This window comes from Pygocentrus nattereri, chromosome 5 (genome assembly GCF_015220715.1).
Source record: "Pygocentrus nattereri isolate fPygNat1 chromosome 5, fPygNat1.pri, whole genome shotgun sequence".
Lineage (NCBI taxonomy): Eukaryota > Metazoa > Chordata > Actinopteri > Characiformes > Serrasalmidae > Pygocentrus > Pygocentrus nattereri.
In genome coordinates this window covers 3028736-3049378 of record NC_051215.1, presented here as the reverse complement: position 1 = coordinate 3049378, position 20643 = coordinate 3028736, and the positions used below count along the sequence as shown (strand labels likewise).

At 36.6% G+C, this 20643-nt stretch overlaps 1 protein-coding gene across 5 annotated transcripts in view; it reads right to left on the bottom strand.

Moving 5' to 3' along the window:
* Positions 1 to 20643, bottom strand: part of sobpa (sine oculis binding protein homolog (Drosophila) a) — a 107127-nt gene that overhangs the window by 19627 nt on the left and 66857 nt on the right. For 2 of the 5 annotated variants that reach the window (XM_017718239.2, XM_017718233.2), the window contains one exon: positions 9429 to 9512. The exons of the other annotated variants lie outside the window; for them this stretch is intronic. In XM_017718239.2, the coding sequence (XP_017573728.1) occupies positions 9429 to 9512 (84 nt within the window). The remainder of the gene's footprint in view (positions 1 to 9428; positions 9513 to 20643) is intronic. 5 annotated transcript variants of the gene reach the window in all.

The window sequence follows — 20643 nt, the reverse complement described above, 5'->3', positions numbered from 1 at the left end:
CCAAGTCCCTGATTGGCTGGATCAGCTATATTAGAGTTGAGAAAGGGATGGAGCAGCTTACTGGACACAGGCTGGAGCTAAACTCTGCAGGACAGTCCAGGACCAGAGTCTGACTGACATAGTGTATAGTGTAAAAATACAGTACACAGTGTGTTGTATAAGAATGTAGTTTAAGAATGTGATACATTACATAGTGTGTACATTCTTAAAAAAAGACCCTTCAGGGGTCATTTAGTAAAGAACATGGTTCTTTATAAAACCATGAACACTAAAAGAACCCTTTGCATGATTAAATGTGCACCATGGAAGAGTTCTTCAGATTGATGGAGAACACGCTGTACGTGGTTCTTTGTAGAACCTTTTTGAAAATGTTTCTATAAAGCAAACAAATGGGTTCTTCTACTGTTGTGGTGTCAAGCTTGTGACAATATAAGAACCCTTATGGGTGCTATATAGAACCATTTTCTACATAGAACCTTTTTAAAAATAGTTCTATATAGCACTCAAGCTTGTAACAATAGAAGAACCCTTTAGAGTGCCATACAGAACCATTTTTACATAGAACCTTTTTGAATAGGGTTCTATAAGCACTCAATAGGGTTCATTTAAAGGTTCTATTGCTCCCTCAGGCACATTTTTCATCAATCCGAAGAACCCTTTCATGATTATATAACAATGTATACACTCCTCAAAAAGATGGTGCTATACAGAACCATGAACACTAAAAGAACCCTTTAGTATCTAATGTTTAGTGTAAAAATACAGTACATAATGTTTAGTACAAGACTATATAGTCACTAGATAGTGAGGTATATAGTATATATTGTGTAAAAATATAGTGTAAGAATACTGTACATAGTGTATAGTGCAAGGATACAGTACAAAGTGTATTAGACTGCTTAGGCACTAGATAGTGAAGTAGTGTAAGAATATAGTGTGTAGTGTAATATTGTGTGTAGTGTTAGAATATAGTGTGTAGTGTAAGAATATAGTGTGTAGTGTAAGAATATAGTGTGTAGTGTAATATAGTGTGTAGTGTTAGAATATAGTGTGTAGTGTAAGAATATAGTGTGTAGTTTAAGAATATTGTGTGTAGTGTAAGAATATAGTGTGTAGTGTAATATAGTGCATAGTGTAAGGATATAGTGTGTAGTGTAATATAGTGTGTAGTGTAAGAATATAGTGTGTAGTGAAAGAATATTGTGTGTAGTGTAATATAGTGCATAGTGTAAGGATATAGTGTGTAGTGTAATATAGTGTGTAGTGTAAGAATATAGTGTGTAGTGTAAGAATATTGTGTGTAGTGTAATATAGTGCATAGTGTAATATAGTGTGTAGTGTAATATAGTGTGTAGTGTAATATAGTGTGTAGTGTTAGAATATAGTGTGTAGTGTAAGAATATTGTGTGTAGTGTAAGAATATAGTGCATAGTGTAAGGATATAGTGTGTAGTGTTAGAATATTGTGTGTAGTGTAAGAATATAGTGTGTAGTGTAATATAGTGTGTAGTGTTAGAATATAGTGTGTAGTGTAAGAATATTGTGTGTAGTGTAATATAGTGCATAGTGTAAGGATATAGTGTGTAGTGTTAGAATATAGTGTGTAGTATAAGAATATAGTGTGTAGTGTAAGAATATTGTGTGTAGTGTAATATAGTGTGTAGTGTAAGAATATTGTGTGTAGTGTAAGAATATTGTGTGTAGTGTTAGAATATAGTGTGTAGTGTAATATAGTGTGTAGTGTTAGAATATAGTGTGTAGTGTAATATAGTGTGTAGTGTAAGAATATAGTATGTAGTGTAAGAATATAGTGTGTAGTATAAGAATATTGTGTGTAGTGTAAGAATATAGTGTGTAGTGTAATATAGTGTGTAGTGTTAGAATATAGTGTGTAGTGTAATATAGTGTGTAGTGTAAGAATATTGTGTGTAGTGTAAGAATATAGTGTGTAGTGTAATATAGTGCATAGTGTAATATAGTGCATAGTGTAAGGATATAGTGTGTAGTGTAATATAGTGTGTAGTGTAAGGATATAGTGTGTAGTGTAATATAGTGTGTAGTGTAATATAGTGTGTAGTGTAAGAATATTGTGTGTAGTGTAAGGATATAGTGTGTAGTGTAATATAGTGCATAGTGTAAGGATATAGTGTGTAGTGTAATATTGTGTGTAGTGTAAGAATATAGTGTGTAGTGTTAGAATATAGTGTGTAGTGTAAGAATATAGTGTGTAGTGTAATATAGTGTGTAGTGTAAGAATATAGTGTGTAGTGTAAGAATATAGTGTGTAGTGTAATATAGTGCATAGTGTAAGGATATAGTGTGTAGTGTAATATAGTGTGTAGTGTAAGGATATAGTGTGTAGTGTAATATAGTGTGTAGTGTAATATAGTGTGTAGTGTAAGAATATTGTGTGTAGTGTAAGAATATAGTGTGTAGTGTTAGAATATAGTGTGTAGTGTAAGAATATAGTGTGTAGTGTAATATAGTGTGTAGTGTAAGAATATAGTGTGTAGTGTAAGAATATAGTGCGTAGTGTAAGAATATAGTGCGTAGTGTAAGGATATAGTGTGTAGTATAAGAATATTGTGTGTAGTATAAGAATATAGTGTGTAGTGTTAGAATATAGTGTGTAGTATAAGAATATTGTGTGTAGTGTAAGAATATAGTGTGTAGTGTAAGGATATAGTTTGTAGTGTAAGAATATAGTGTGTAGTGTAAGAATATAGTGTGTAGTGTAAGGATATAGTGTGTAGTGTAAGAATACAGTGTGTAGTGTAAGAATATAGTGTGTAGTGTAAGGATATAGTGTGTAGTGTAAGAATATAGTGTGTAGTGTAAGGATATAGTGTGTAGTGTAAGAATATAGTGTGTAGTGTAAGAATATAGTGTGTAGTGTAAGGATATAGTGTGTAGTGTAAGGATATAGTTTGTCGTGTAAGAATATAGTGTGTAGTGTAATATAGTGCATAGTGTAAGAATATAGTGTGTAGTGTAAGAATATAGTGTGTAGTGTAAGGATATAGTTTGTAGTGTAAGAATATAGTGTGTAGTGTAATATAGTGCATAGTGTAAGAATATAGTGTGTAGTGTAAGAATATAGTGTGTAGTATAAGAATATTGTGTGTAGTGTAAGAATATAGTGTGTAGTGTAATATAGTGCATAGTGTAAGAATATAGTGCGTAGTGTAAGAATATTGTGTGTAGTGTAAGAATATAGTGTGTAGTGTAAGAATATAGTGTGTAGTATAAGAATATTGTGTGTAGTGTAAGAATATAGTGTGTAGTGTAATATAGTGCATAGTGTAAGAATATAGTGCGTAGTGTAAGAATATTGTGTGTAGTGTAAGAATATAGTGCATAGTGTAAGAATATAGTGTGTAGTGTAATATAGTGTGTAGTGTAAGAATATTGTGTGTAGTGTAAGGATATAGTGTGTAGTGTAATATAGTGCATAGTGTAAGGATATAGTGTGTAGTGTAATATTGTGTGTAGTGTAAGAATATAGTGTGTAGTGTTAGAATATAGTGTGTAGTGTAAGAATATAGTGTGTAGTGTAATATAGTGTGTAGTGTAAGAATATAGTGTGTAGTGTAAGAATATAGTGTGTAGTGTAATATAGTGCATAGTGTAAGGATATAGTGTGTAGTGTAATATAGTGTGTAGTGTAAGGATATAGTGTGTAGTGTAATATAGTGTGTAGTGTAATATAGTGTGTAGTGTAAGAATATTGTGTGTAGTGTAAGAATATAGTGTGTAGTGTTAGAATATAGTGTGTAGTGTAAGAATATAGTGTGTAGTGTAATATAGTGTGTAGTGTAAGAATATAGTGTGTAGTGTAATATAGTGTGTAGTGTAAGAATATTGTGTGTAGTGTAAGAATATAGTGTGTAGTGTAATATAGTGCATAGTGTAATATAGTGCATAGTGTAAGGATATAGTGTGTAGTGTAATATAGTGTGTAGTGTAAGGATATAGTGTGTAGTGTAATATAGTGTGTAGTGTAATATAGTGTGTAGTGTAAGAATATTGTGTGTAGTGTAAGGATATAGTGTGTAGTGTAATATAGTGCATAGTGTAAGGATATAGTGTGTAGTGTAATATTGTGTGTAGTGTAAGAATATAGTGTGTAGTGTTAGAATATAGTGTGTAGTGTAAGAATATAGTGTGTAGTGTAATATAGTGTGTAGTGTAAGAATATAGTGTGTAGTGTAAGAATATAGTGTGTAGTGTAATATAGTGCATAGTGTAAGGATATAGTGTGTAGTGTAATATAGTGTGTAGTGTAAGAATATAGTGTGTAGTGTAATATAGTGTGTAGTGTAAGAATATTGTGTGTAGTGTAAGAATATAGTGTGTAGTGTTAGAATATAGTGTGTAGTGTAAGAATATAGTGTGTAGTGTAATATAGTGTGTAGTGTAAGAATATAGTGTGTAGTGTAAGAATATAGTGCGTAGTGTAAGAATATAGTGCGTAGTGTAAGGATATAGTGTGTAGTATAAGAATATTGTGTGTAGTATAAGAATATAGTGTGTAGTGTTAGAATATAGTGTGTAGTATAAGAATATTGTGTGTAGTGTAAGAATATAGTGTGTAGTGTAAGGATATAGTTTGTAGTGTAAGAATATAGTGTGTAGTGTAAGAATATAGTGTGTAGTGTAAGGATATAGTGTGTAGTGTAAGAATATAGTGTGTAGTGTAAGAATATAGTGTGTAGTGTAAGGATATAGTGTGTAGTGTAAGAATATAGTGTGTAGTGTAAGGATATAGTGTGTAGTGTAAGAATATAGTGTGTAGTGTAAGAATATAGTGTGTAGTGTAAGGATATAGTGTGTAGTGTAAGGATATAGTTTGTAGTGTAAGAATATAGTGTGTAGTGTAATATAGTGCATAGTGTAAGAATATAGTGTGTAGTGTAAGAATATAGTGTGTAGTGTAAGAATATAGTGTGTAGTGTAAGAATATAGTGTGTAGTGTAATATAGTGCATAGTGTAAGAATATAGTGTGTAGTGTAAGAATATAGTGTGTAGTGTAAGAATATTGTGTGTAGTGTAAGAATATAGTGTGTAGTGTAATATAGTGCATAGTGTAAGAATATAGTGCGTAGTGTAAGAATATTGTGTGTAGTGTAAGAATATAGTGTGTAGTGTAAGAATATAGTGTGTAGTATAAGAATATTGTGTGTAGTGTAAGAATATAGTGTGTAGTGTAATATAGTGCATAGTGTAAGAATATAGTGCGTAGTGTAAGAATATTGTGTGTAGTGTAAGAATATAGTGCATAGTGTAAGAATATAGTGTGTAGTGTAATATAGTGTGTAGTGTAAGAATATTGTGTGTAGTGTAAGGATATAGTGTGTAGTGTAATATAGTGCATAGTGTAAGGATATAGTGTGTAGTGTAATATTGTGTGTAGTGTAATATAGTGTGTAGTGTAAGAATATAGTGTGTAGTGTAATATAGTGTGTAGTGTAAGAATATAGTGTGTAGTGTAAGAATATAGTGTGTAGTGTAATATAGTGCATAGTGTAAGGATATAGTGTGTAGTGTAATATAGTGTGTAGTGTAAGGATATAGTGTGTAGTGTAATATAGTGTGTAGTGTAATATAGTGTGTAGTGTAAGAATATTGTGTGTAGTGTAAGAATATAGTGTGTAGTGTTAGAATATAGTGTGTAGTGTAAGAATATAGTGTGTAGTGTAATATAGTGTGTAGTGTAAGAATATAGTGCGTAGTGTAAGAATATAGTGCGTAGTGTAAGGATATAGTGTGTAGTATAAGAATATTGTGTGTAGTATAAGAATATAGTGTGTAGTGTTAGAATATAGTGTGTAGTATAAGAATATTGTGTGTAGTGTAAGAATATAGTGTGTAGTGTAAGAATATAGTGTGTAGTGTAAGGATATAGTGTGTAGTGTAAGAATACAGTGTGTAGTGTAAGAATATAGTGTGTAGTGTAAGGATATAGTGTGTAGTGTAAGAATATAGTGTGTAGTGTAAGATATAGTGTGTAGTGTAAGAATATAGTGTAAGGATATAGTGTGTAGTGTAAGGATATAGTTTGTAGTGTAAGAATATAGTGTGTAGTGTAATATAGTGCATAGTGTAAGAATATAGTGTGTAGTGTAAGAATGTAGTGTGTAGTGTAAGGATATAGTTTGTAGTGTAAGAATATAGTGTGTAGTGTAATATAGTGCATAGTGTAAGAATATAGTGTGTAGTGTAAGAATATAGTGTGTAGTATAAGAATATTGTGTGTAGTGTAAGAATATAGTGTGTAGTGTAATATAGTGCATAGTGTAAGAATATAGTGCGTAGTGTAAGAATATTGTGTGTAGTGTAAGAATATAGTGCATAGTGTAAGAATATAGTGTGTAGTGTAATATAGTGTGTAGTGTAAGGATATAGTGTGTAGTGTAAGAATATAGTGTGTAGTATAAGAATATTGTGTGTAGTGTAAGAATATAGTGTGTAGTGTAATATAGTGCATAGTGTAAGAATATAGTGTGTAGTGTAAGAATATAGTGTGTAGTATAAGAATATTGTGTGTAGTGTAAGAATATAGTGTGTAGTGTAATATAGTGCATAGTGTAAGAATATAGTGCGTAGTGTAAGAATATTGTGTGTAGTGTAAGAATATAGTGCATAGTGTAAGAATATAGTGTGTAGTGTAATATAGTGTGTAGTGTAAGGATATAGTGTGTAGTGTAATATAGTGTGTAGTGTAAGGATATAGTGTGTAGTGTAATATAGTGCATAGTGTAAGAATATAGTGCGTAGTGTAAGAATATAGTGTGTAGTGTAATATAGTGCATAGTGTAAGGATATAGTGCATAGTGTAAGAATATAGTGTGTAGTGTAAGAATATAGTGTGTAGTGTAAGAATGTAGTGTGTAGTGTTAGAAAATTGTGTGTAGTGTAAGAATATAGTGTGTAGTGTAAGAATATAGTGTGTAGTGTAATATAGTGTGTAGTGTAAGAATATAGTGTGTAGTGTTAGCATATTGTGTGTAGTGTAAGAATATAGTGTGTAGTGTAAGAATATTGTGTGTAGTGTAAGAATGTAGTGTGTAGTGTAAGAATATTGTGTGTAGTGTAAGAATATTGTGTGTAGTGTAAGAATATAGTGTGTAGTGTAATATAGTGTGTAGTGTAAGAATATAGTGCATAGTGTAAGAATATAGTGTGTAGTGTAATATAGTGTGTAGTGTAAGGATATAGTGTGTAGTGTAATATAGTGTGTAGTGTAAGAATATAGTGCATAGTGTAAGAATATAGTGTGTAGTGTAATATAGTGCATAGTGTAAGGATATAGTGCATAGTGTAAGAATATAGTGTGTAGTGTAAGAATATAGTGTGTAGTATAAGAATATTGTGTGTAGTGTAAGAATATAGTGTGTAGTGTAAGGATATAGTGTGTAGTGTAATATAGTGTGTAGTATAAGAATATAGTGCATAGTGTAAGAATATAGTGTGTAGTGTAAGAATATTGTGTGTAGTGTAAGAATATAGTGTGTAGTGTAATATAGTGTGTAGTGTAAGAATATAGTGCATAGTGTAAGAATATAGTGTGTAGTGTAAGAATATTGTGTGTAGTGTAAGAATATAGTGTGTAGTGTAAGAATATAGTGTGTAGTGTAATATAGTGTGTTGTGTAATATAGTGCATAGTGTAAGAATATAGTGTGTAGTGTAATATAGTGCATAGTGTAAGGATATAGTGTGTAGTGTAAGAATATAGTGTGTAGTATAAGAATATTGTGTGTAGTGTAAGAATATAGTGTGTAGTGTAATATAGTGTGTAGTGTAAGAATATAGTGCATAGTGTAAGAATATAGTGTGTAGTGTAAGAATATTGTGTGTAGTGTAAGAATATAGTGTGTAGTGTAAGAATATAGTGTGTAGTGTAATATAGTGCATAGTGTAAGAATATAGTGTGTAGTGTAATATAGTGCATAGTGTAAGGATATAGTGTGTAGTGTAAGAATATAGTGTGTAGTATAAGAATATTGTGTGTAGTGTAAGAATATAGTGTGTAGTGTAATATAGTGTGTAGTGTAAGAATATAGTGTGTAGTATAAGAATATTGTGTGTAGTGTAAGAATATAGTGTGTAGTGTAATATAGTGTGTAGTGTAAGAATATAGTGTGTAGTGTAAGAATATAGTGTGTAGTATAAGAATATTGTGTGTAGTGTAAGAATATAGTGTGTAGTGTAATATAGTGTGTAGTGTAAGAATATAGTGTGTAGTGTAAGAATATTGTGTGTAGTGTAAGAATATAGTGCATAGTGTAAGAATATAGTGTGTAGTGTAAGAATATAGTGTGTAGTGTAATATAGTGTGTAGTGTTAGAATATTGTGTGTAGTGTAAGAATGTAGTGTGTAGTGTTAGCATATTGTGTGTAGTGTAAGAATATAGTGTGTAGTGTAAGAATGTAGTGTGTAGTGTAAGAATATAGTGTGTAGTGTAAGAATGTAGTGTGTAGTGTTAGAATATTGTGTGTAGTGTAAGAATATTGTGTGTAGTGTAAGAATGTAGTGTGTAGTGTAAGAATATAGTGTGTAGTGTAAGAATATAGTGTAGTGTAAGAATATAGTGTGTAGTGTAAGAATGTAGTGTGTAGTGTTAGAATATTGTGTGTAGTGTAAGAATATTGTGTGTAGTGTAAGAATGTAGTGTGTAGTGTAAGAATATTGTGTGTAGTGTTAGAATATTGTGTGTAGTGTAAGAATATTGTGTGTAGTGTAAGAATATAGTGTGTAGTGTAAGAATATTGTGTGTAGTGTAAGAATATAGTGTGTAGTGTAAGAATATTGTGTGTAGTGTAAGAATATAGTGTGTAGTGTTAGAATATAGTGTGTAGTGTAAGAATATAGTGTGTAGTGTTAGAATATTGTGTGTAGTGTAAGAATATTGTGTGTAGTGTAAGAATATAGTGTGTAGTGTAAGAATATTGTGTGTAGTGTAAGAATGTAGTGTGTAGTGTTAGAATATTGTGTGTAGTGTAAGAATATTGTGTGTAGTGTAAGAATGTAGTGTGTAGTGTAAGAATATTGTGTGTAGTGTAAGAATATTGTGTGTAGTGTAAGAATATAGTGTGTAGTGTAAGAATATAGTGTGTAGTGTAATATAGTGTGTAGTGTAAGAATATTGTGTGTAGTGTAAGAATATTGTGTGTAGTGTAATATAGTGTGTAGTGTAAGAATATAGTGTGTAGTGTAATATAGTGTGTAGTGTTAGAATATTGTGTGTAGTGTAAGAATATAGTGTGTAGTGTAAGAATATTGTGTGTAGTGTAAGAATATAGTGTGTAGTGTAAGAATATTGTGTGTAGTGTAAGAATATTGTGTGTAGTGCCAGAATTGAGACACAGGCTATTTGATTATAGATCTGGGTCACCGATCTGGTCAGGGGTGTTAAAATGTCTTACAAGCGCATCGCTGTTTGTCTTGAGGACAAGTCTGGGCGTGTCTTTGGACAAGCTGTGCTGCGTGGAGGCCTCCTCCTCTCTGGCCTACAGGAGAGACATAACCACCCTTATACGCATGGACACACAACCCAAAACAAAACACACACACACACAGCAGAGAACTGAGGGAGAATTAAAGAAAGTGAAAGTGGATGCATGGATGAAAGGATGGACGGAGCGAGAATTAAAGGAGTGGGGACGGACAGACATGCACTCACCTGGAGAGAAAGACAGGCCTGTGTGTGTGTGTGTGTGTGTGTGTGTGTGTGTGTGTGTGTGTGTGTGTTTGGTGATGTTAATACATGTGAGGGAACGAAACATATTAGTTCTGACATGCACTCGCTTTGTATTTGTCTTTCACTCAGAGTGTGTGTGTGTGTGTGTGTGTGTGTGTGTGTGTGTGTGTGTGTGTGTGTGTGTGTGTGTGTGTGTATGAGAGAGTGCATTTTCCCACTCCAAGGCTGAGCACCTGCACCTTGATTCATTATGCTACAAATAATACCACAAAACTGAAATGCAAAACAAGGCAAGAGTGCAACAATATACAGTAAGTAGCATTGAAAAGTTTGGAATCACGGTTCAGAACTTCAATGTTTTCAATAATATACAATAAATCTGGTTGTAGAGAAACACGTAAAATGATCCCAATGCACTAAACCTGTAGATGGTCTCAGTTTTCCAATAATTTATAGGACACTAGGAAACTGTACATAAACCTGTAAAAATATTAGATGTGTCCAGAATAAAGAACAGAGTTGAGGAAGTCTGTAAAATGAGGGAGAACACTCTAGAACGTTGAGAAATAGGTTCTAATAAAGCTAACATCCACAATCTATCATATTTTAAAGGTGGAGATCCAATCTCCAAGGCAGATAACTGGACAAAAATGTATGTAATTAAACAATAAGAGTAATTTATCTATCATTTTATTTGTAAAATAGTGAATCTAAAATACCTTTTTTGGCAAATAGTTTACAAGTTATTGTGCATAAAATAACAAAAAACTGTTTGCTCAAACCTTTAAACACTGGTCTGGATTATAAAAACAAGCTAATTAAAACCCTTTCTTTCAAAAATACAGTAGATGTACTGGTACTGATGTAAATGGACAGGCTGTAGAATGTGAAATATAGAAATGTCATTTTCTAAAATACAAAGACACAATTTAATAGAGATTTAATACGTGTGTATGTGTGTGTGTGTGTGTGTGTTGGGTCTGAATTATATTGGGAAAAAATCACTTTCAGAGATATTGAAAACACATTAGTGCACCACTGATGTGATGGTCTGCATTATCGTTGACCAAAACTTATTTGAATTATGTGACCACCTCAATTTATCCAAACACACAGTGTTCATCTGCGATTGATCAGAAAGCTTACGGCTTACAGGAATTGTACTACTATATTACTATTGTAATATTGTACTACTTGCATATTGTGTGTATATATATATATATATATATATATATATATATATATATATGAAAAACCCCATTCCCAAAAGTTGGGATGCTGTGCAAAATGTAAATACAAAACAAAACGCAATGATATGCAAATCATTAAAACCCTATATTTAATTGAAATTGTACAAAGACAACATGAAATGTTGAAAATGAGAAATTTTATTGTTTATTGAAAAAAAATTTGCCTATTTTGAATTTGATGCCAACAGCACGTTCAAAAAAAAGTTGGGCCGGAGGAACAAAAGACGTATAGTTGTGTAATGTTAAAAACACTTATGGTGCATAATAACATTAAAAGACTCTGTATGTAAGGGACAAGGCCAAAAACCAGTGTTTTCTGGCTGTGATCTTTGGGCCCTCAGACAGCACTGCATTAAAAACAGACATGACTCTGTAGTGGAAATCACTGCATGGGCTCAGAAACACTTCTGAAAACCAGTCTGTGAAAGCAGTTCATCACTGCATCCACAAATGCAAGTTAAGCCCAAAGAAGAAACCAAATATAAGTAGGATCCAGAAACGCTGCCACCTTCTCTGGGCCTGAGCTCATTTAAATGGTCTGAGGAGAACCTGGCGCATTATGAAATGAAACGTACGACAAAAGAGGCTCTGAACTGTTGAGCAGCTGAAATCCTGCTCAGTTTCAACATTTGATACATTATCTTTGTAGTATTTTCCTAAATATGGTTTACATGATCTGCATATCATTGCATCTTATTTTTATTTAAATTTTGCACAAGTTGTAATGTAAGTTATGTATACATACACACATTCACAATGACATATAGTTGTTGGGACATGAGGTTCTGACAGTAATGATGTGTAAGTTATATATGCATACACAACACACACACACACACACACACACATAGTTTATCCTTAGTTTGAATAGAAAAGTCCTGAAAATGTCTAAAAACAAGCACACAGACACACACAGCAGATAGAGAGGAGATTAGAATTAAATCTGCCAACTTAAAGCCTATTATTTTGTCAAAGTGCGCTCACTCATTATTCTGTCAATTTGTTTGAGTATTCAACTACACCCCTTTAGTGTTCAGCCCATATTCAACACTCTCATGCCAGTCCTTTATTTTCTACTGCTGCAGCTATGACCCTCTGGACCTTCGCCAGCTCATTTACATATAGTACTAATGAGGCTGTGGACACACACTCACACACAGGAAGGCTCTGCAGTCTAAATGAGTTGCTGGCCTGATACATGCGGCAGCTTCACAACAGCAGCCAGAACGCTGCCAAATTCATGAAACACACACACGGAGCAAACTGACCTACTTTACACTAATAACCTGAGTGTGTAGCTGCGCTGTGCCAAAGCACACCATGCCAGGCTGCACCTCTTTAACACGGCGCTGATTAAGTGTGCGTGTGTGTTCAGGCTGTCACTGTTAGGGATGGGCACTGCGGTCAAATTCAATATTACAAATGTTAAGGCACTATTCAAAACTTATTTGTGTAAATAGCCGTTACTGTACGCACAGGAAGAGGAATCCTGCTGAAAACACCGGCATGAATTCAATACTGGTTTGTGCTGGTTTAATGCTGATTTAGCTGGTCACCCAGTGTGGTCATGCTGGTTGACCAACAAACCAGGATCCTAGGATTAGGTCCAGGGTGAGGGTTAGGATTAGGTCTTGGGTTGAGTTTAAGGTTAGGGTTAGGATTAGGTCCAGGTTGAGGGTTAGGTTTAGGTTTTGGGTTAAGATTTAAGGTTAGGGTTAGGATTAGGTCCATGGTGAGGGTTAGAATTAGCTTTTGGGTTGAGGTTAAGGTTGGGGTTAGGATTAGGTTCAGGGTGAGGGTTAGGATTAGGTTTTGGTTTGAGGTTAAGGTTGGGGTTAGGATTAGGTCCAGGTTGAGGGTTAGGTTTAGGTTTTGGGTTGAGATTAAGGTTAGGGTTAGGATTAGGTCCATGGTGAGGGTTAGAATTAGCTTTTGGGTTGAGGTTAAGGTTGGGGTTAGGATAAGGTCCAGGGTGAGGGTTAGGATTAGGTTTTGGTTTGAGGTTAAGGTTAGGGTTAGGATTAGGCCCAGGGTGAGGGTTAGAATTAGCTTTTGGTTTGAGGTTAAGGTTGGGGTTAGGATTAGGGTCAGGGTGAGGGTTAGGATTAGGTTTTAGGTTGAGAATTAAGGTTAGGGTTAGGATTAGGCCCAGGGTGAGGTTTAGGCGTTGGGTAAGGTTGGGTAAGGTTAGGTTTTGTGTAATGGAGGTAACATATTAACAACACGTCTACTGAATGTAAGTAATGAATCAACAGAACATCTACAGGATATTTACCTCAATGTATTCAGATGCTTCATTACTGCCGCTTCACTGATGTGTCACTGATATTCTGTTAAGAGTTTAATATTGAATGGTGTTTTTTGGAAAACCGCTGCTGTTGTGTGCCGTGGTAAACACAGATGTTCCAAACCTGATACATTTTGCCCTGTACACATTTTCCTGTTGACTGACCCTGAATGTTCTGAATTACAAGCTTGTTTTAGCCATCTAAATACAAATAATGCTACACACAAACAAATGTAAATGTAAAATTACAAGTAATTACTACAAGCCATTGAACACTGTGCACTACACTACATACACTTAACATTCAAAACTGTGAATGAATCACAAAGCTGATTCATCAAGAATGCATCAATATTTTTTTTGAAATTCAGGTGGTTATGATCGAGTAATTGTGGCAGCCCTAGTGTGTGAGTGTGTGTGTGTGTATGTGTGTGTGTGTGTGCATCAGCGGCTCAGATTGGCTCATTCCTGCTCACTACAGTGTGATCCATATGGCTGTGTGTGGTGGTGAGATCCTGAGGGGAGAGTGGGGTGGGGGTGGAGGGGTTGCTGTTTGAGCTGCATCTCAGCATCCATCTGCACCCCAGCAAAACACAGGTGGGTCAACATGTGTGTGTGTGTGTGTGTGTGTGTGTCACCTTGTCAGGGAAGATGTGTATCTCCAAGGACATGGACAGACGGACACACACACATACACACACAAACATAAACAACGCCCACAAACCACACACATCGCACACACACACGCCTACTTGAATGGCACACATCCACAAGACGGCCCCTCCTTCTGTCTGCTCATTAGTCTCTCTCTCTTTCCCTCTCTCGCTTTCTTTCTCTCTCTCTTTCCCTCTCTCGCTTTCTTTCTCTCTCTCTTTCCCTCTCTCGCTTTCTTTCTCTCTCTCTTCTGTTCTGTGTAACTCTTTCTTTGGCTCTCTCTCTCGCTCCCTCTGTGTGTCTCCTTTTCTCTCTCTCTCTCTCTCTCTCTCTCTCTCTCTCTGCTAAGTTTCATTTAAAAACCTGCATTTATTTTTTATCATGAATTGTGATTAATAACTGAGAAAGGTGCTTAAAAAACAATTTTATCAATAATTCTTTCTCTTTCTCTCATCTGTTCCTCTCATCCTCACTAAAGTCATGGTCAGGTCCACCCACCCACTGCAGTCTTAGTAAATCAGATATTAATGACTCATAACTAACGCTGGCAGACTGTCCCAAAAAGAACCAAGCGCTCTTAAACATATCATAAACAATATTGAATAACTTAACATCTTTTGGTAATAAAGTTTTTTTACTACTGGTTTTGAAAGTTGTTACTGTAAAACTGTGTACTGGTGAGATCCTGAGATCCTGCTGGTGTGGGTTCAAGACTGTTTCTTCTCTAAATTATGAACACTACAGGCAACTCTGAGCTAACAGGATCTTCAGACAGCTATAGACGAGCCCTGAAGTCATATCTCTGGCATCAAATCCTAGCCAAAATTCACAAGCGAGCGAAACTGAGGAAACCACTCTCGTGCGAGGAAGACCACTCTCGTGTGAGGAAGACCACTCTTGTGTGAGGAAGACCACTCTTGCAAGAATACCAGCCCCAGGAAAGTTAGACTGACACTCCTTCTGGACGCTATTAAGTACAAGAGTTTAATTCATTTTTGACAGCTGTGGGCAGGTCCTGACACATGATTGGTTACCACTGATTTCTGGTCTTGTGTGGTGATTGGCTGGCTGTCAGTGGTCTTCAAAGCTTTTGCTGCATATAAAAAAAAAAAAAAACAGGAACAGGACTTTCACTCCAGAAGACGACCTTCATAGTCTGCCAGTACAAGGGCGTTAGCCTAAACGCTGCCTGTAATTACTGAATTAGATCTTTGGGAATGTTCAGTCATGTTCGCCTGTGTGAGGGGTTTTCTTCGTGAGCGAGAGTAGTTGCCCCTGCGCGAGAGCGGTTTTGCTCAATTGCTATTTTGAATTGGATTTCCAGTGCTTTACATATTAAAAAAACGAGGTGTTTTCTGACGTTATACCAGAACTGCCCTGGAATTCAGCCTAAACTTTTAATGTTTAATATTATTTAAACTGTTTAAAGTTAAATTCGTTCTCTATTTCGCTCAGTTCTTTTTCCTAACATGGAGATTATCCCCTTTGAAGCAACATTTTCTACACATCTTCTAAGCCGCTTCTCCTTCTGGGTCGCGGGGGGGCTGGAGCCTATCCCAGCTGTCATTGGACGGAAGGCACATCAGCATTGTTATGTTAAATGAAAAGTATTGATAAAATGACCAATTATATACACCAATGAGTCAAATCATTATGGCGCTCACTGATTATCACATAACAGTGCTGCATGTCAAGGTCTGGGATGTATTAGATGGTAACCTCAAGGTTCTCGTGGTCAGTGCGTTGGCTATGGGAGAAATGGGCAGACATGCAAACCTGAGCGACTAAGGGCTGAATCCTTATGACCAGGCGAGTGGGTTGGAGCATCTCCAAAACAGTGAGGTCAGCAATGGTAGTCAGAGGAAGGACAAACCACGAACCGGTGACAAGGTGTTTGGTGCCCAAGGCTCATCAATATGCAAGGACAGCAAAGGCCATCCTGTCTGGTCTGAACTGACAGAAGGGCCACTGTGGCACAAGGCACTAAAATTATTGTGTTGGGCAAAGGGAGGAATGTGTCACAACACACAGTGCGTGTGAGTAGCTGCAGACTGGCCAATGTGCTCAGGCTGACCTCTGCCCACTGGTAAAAGCACACACGAGTGTCAGAACTGGACCTTGGAGAAGAAGGTCACCAGGACTGGGTTGCACCAGCTTTGTGTAAGTTTATATTAAAGTTTGGTTGTAAAGTCTTTACTAAGTCCTTAGTTACGCCGGTTAGTTTAAAACTATCCTTTTACTAAATTTGGTTTCACCATAGATCCATAAGTCATGTCTTAACTAGTAACAACTTGCTAATGCGTATGTTCAGAACAACATGTTCAGAGCCGATCAGTAAACCTGCTGCCATGGAAACGTGATGGCAGCTGCTTTTACTTTAAAAAATTAAATATGCAGCTTTTTAAATGCTGGTTTCTGGATAACTGACTCAACAGCAGATCAGATTAGCCATTTGCTCAGAGTCTCACTGACTGTGTTTACATGCAAAGATTTTTACCAATCCGACTGAACACATTCTGATTACAGATTACGACTGAGGTGTTTATTCTCATTCTACTCAACAATCTGATGGAAAATCTTTGATTATATGCTCACTACAAGTAATCCAATCCAAAACGATGCTCATGCGTGGGGTAGCGCTTAGAGTAGATATTACCATGACAGTGAACATCACGTGAGTCCAGTCAGAGTGAGATGAGCAGCAGTGAGCAGTGATTGTGTTTTTAACTGCTTTAAAATGACGTCAGACTCAGGAAAACGTCCCTCACATGTCCTTATTAAAGAAGGCCGAGAGGAAGACGTCGTGCTCTGAGACACATAAGCTGGACGTCCGTCCCACCGCCGTCTTTTAAAGATCAGAGCATGAACTTCGTCTCCTCTGCAGACCAGTTTCTGCTCCGTCATGCTGAACGTTATAAACCTTTCACTACGACGTGACGCACATGATCAGAACATACTTGTACATTACGATAGGGAATGTAATCAGATACAGACGTTTACACGGATATTATTCTTCTATTTAACGGATTATTTACAGGTTTACCCACCTCGATCAATCAGATAGAAATCGTATTCTGAATGGCCTCAGTTGGACTAGACTATTCTGATTGAAGTGTGTACATTGACACATTCTATTCTGATTGAGCTATTATTCTGATAATTAATGGATTATTAGGCTGCATGTAAATGTGGCTACTGAGCTGGAGCTGTGGGTCTTCAGCTTCATGCTCTGAGTTTAAACCAGCCCATTGATTAGGGCTGTAAGTAAAATCACAACATATAGCATTTAGAATTTTTACCTTAGTTAACCAACAAAGTCATGTTTTTACATTGTCTACATTGTTTCTGATGGTCTCCCCTGCTCGGGGGGCTGTAAATATTCAGGAACTGTTAAGGTCAAGGTTTGTGGTGCAACCTGTTCTGCTTTAGTAATGCATGAACCTGAACTTAGTAAACACTTACATTACAATAAGCCTACGTTTGAACTTACACACAGCTGGTGCAACCGGCCACTGGTCCAATGAGTCTCATTGTCTTTAAATCACATAGACAGTTGGGTACATGGGCAGTGTTTATCTGGGAAGTGAAGGGACCAGAATGCATAGTGGGAAGAAGACCAGCTGGCGGAGGGACTGTGATGCTCTGGCCGATGTTCTGGTCCAGGCATTCATGTGGACGGCAATTTGACACGTGTCACCTACCTAAACATCATTGTGGACCAGGTACACCCTTTCATAGAGATGTCATTTCCTGATGGCAGAGGCCTCTTTCAGCAGGAGTGCACACATTGTTTCGGGAACAGTTTGGGAACTGCTGAACCGACTCTGCTGATTAAGAGTTGAAGGTGTTGTACCGGCCTCCAAATTCCCCAGATCTCAACCTGATCCAGCATCTGTGGGATGTGCTGGAACAACAAGTCCACTACACCTTAAAGGTTTCAGGACTTTAAGCTGCTATGGTCTTGGTGCTAGATGTCACAGGGCACCTTCAGAGATTTAGAGTCCACACTTTAGTGGGTTGGAGTTGTTTTGGTAGAATGTGGAGGACCAACAGCATATTAGGCAGGTAGTCATGAGGTTTTGGCTCATTGGTGTATACAAGAAGACTTTTTTCACTTTTGGTTCTAGTTTTTGGCTAAGCGTGTCTTGAATTTTGGTCAAGAATCCTCATTTTGGTGCATCACTAGTTTTTTTAGTTGTTGATGTTGTTTAGCCAGTGCAGATCTTTATACTCTGTGTGTTTCTCTGTAGCTACTGTGTATTATTTGGCAGTGTTAAATATGTCAGTCAGTTGTTGTGTGTGTGTATGTGTGTGTGTGTGTGTGTGTGTGTGTGTGTGTGTGTTCTTTTGGCTGGTAGCTATGAAATAATCACCTTTCACAGTGAGTCACAACGCCATGGCAACAAGACATGGGCTTAATTGCTGACAGGTAACACATACTCACTCGATCTGTCTGTTCTCATGGACATTCACATCATGCTTAACACATGCAGTAGAGGAAAATGAGAACTCAAATCACTGCTGGAGTTCTGAAAGGACATTTAGATTCATTAAAGGAGAATCTGTATCCACAACTAACAACCAAAGATCAGAGCTACTGATTCTGAGAGAAGAAGAATTACTGTTTGGTTAAAATTACAGCAAAAATAAAAAAAAATAGTCAACAGATATGAAGACTAACAACATGGTATCCAAGGACTTCAAAATACAGTGAAAAGGGAAAAGAAAAGGCGGGGTAGGGTTGTCCCGAGTCTTGTTGCGATAGAGGGGTAGGGTGAAGTGTTAGGGCTACATGACCCTCCAAACAGGTATTTCAGAGACTCACCCCAAACAGTGTTATGAGGAGAAAAAAGCTGAAGAAGAGACAAAAGAAACCCACAAATGTGAGAATTTTCACATAATTAAAAAATGATGATGATCACTGTTTTATCTTAGTTCAAGGTGACACTCGAAAAACAGGGGGTAAAAATAAGAAATGGGATTGGGACAAAAACTACATGGCTGTGCTGATGGCTAATTATTGGAAATCATGACACAACAGCAAATTCTGTTTCTCCTCAAACTATGTTTTTTTTGGCTGAGCCAAAAAGCCTTTCTAAAATGCACAAATTTAAATTTAAAAAATCTAATTTATACAATAGTCAAACATATTTCTGTCCAAATTTTACGGGCACCAAATCTTTTCTGTAAATACATCCAAAACTCCTCTCACACACTCGAATTGCATCTAGATCTTTTGTAGATGTTGTTTAGGACATAGTAGGGCTTACCGTAAGCTGGAAAATTTTAAAAATAACTTCACAGTGAAGCTGAATGCTGCCTGTGGTCTGCAGCTGTTACTTCTCTTGTTTCATTATTAAATTTTGGATGGAATTGCATGGGATAAAGTCTTGAAATGATCAGCTGCAAATGAGCGAATGAGGAGCCGTTTTTCTTTATAGTGCCTGAGTAAATAAAGCTAATCAAGCTCGCCTATTGGTTACGATTTCAGGAGCTGAACAGAAGTCCTAATGCATTTTATTAATTATTAAGAGACCCTTATTAGTCCCACAACAGGGACTAATCACCTTCGCATTTAGCCCATCCGTGAAGTGAAACACCACATACACTCTAGTGAGCACACACACACACTAGGGGGCAGTGAGCACACTTGCCCGGAGCGGTGGGCAGCCCAATCCGCAGCGCCCGGAGAGCAGTTGGGGGTTAGGTGTCTTGCTCAAGGACTCAGTCACGTGCTGTTGGCTCTGGGGATCGAACCAGCGACCTTCCGGTCACGAGGCTGGTTCCCTAACCTCCAGCCCTCCGGCTCATGACTTCCCCAACATTTGAATATCTATCAGCATAATTACTGTCATTAGTGACAGGAATCAACCATTCACTGTTCGATTTAAAACAGGGCCAATTTTGTGATCAAAAACATCACTGTAGTCCTTCTGGAAGTTCTAGATACATCTTTGACTGAACATGATTGACAGTCTAATCAATGAATGCGTTTAATAACTGAATAATGTGATCAGAATTGGATTTCTGCAGTTATCTGATTATTAAATAGTCATGCAAACAGCACGTTCTGATTTCTAAGACCAGAGTAAGCTCTAGATTAAGATCTGGATCAGATTGCCAGAAATAAGCGAGCAGCGATCAGAGGTCACTAATAGGTGGACCACGGTCCGAGTTTCGACCCAGACGTTGTTCTATGCAGACCTGGACCTATAACCGATAAACTGTGGAGAATCCATTTCGACCGGGTGGTCCTTTTTTAATCGGCTTAGCTTTTCTAGCCTTTATGGTACCAGTTTAACGGTCCGGGAAACTCACAGACCAATCGCACGTGTTGTAAATATCACACGTGATGCTGCTCAGTCAATCAGATCTGTGCATTACGATGAGCTCTGAGACTCGAGTGAGTGACGCCACACAGGGGAGGGACGAGGAGAGAAACAGCAGTCAGAGAAGAAAGTGAGTCAGAGGGAAGTTATTCCACATGACGTGATCTAAAAAGAGAAAACTGACAGTAAATGTTGTTGAAATCTGACCGAACTGGACTTTATTTGATCTGATATTCAGTTGTCGACTGTATAAGATGTTGATATTCCTACTCGGCTACTTCAGTAAACAGTATAAGGCACTGAGTCATGATGCAAATTAGACATTATGATGTTCTGGACCGTTGCTTGAGGAACTTTTTTTTTTAAAAAGCCACAGCATGAAGTTTGAGTTCATGTCTTCTTCTGTGAGTTTATTGGCTG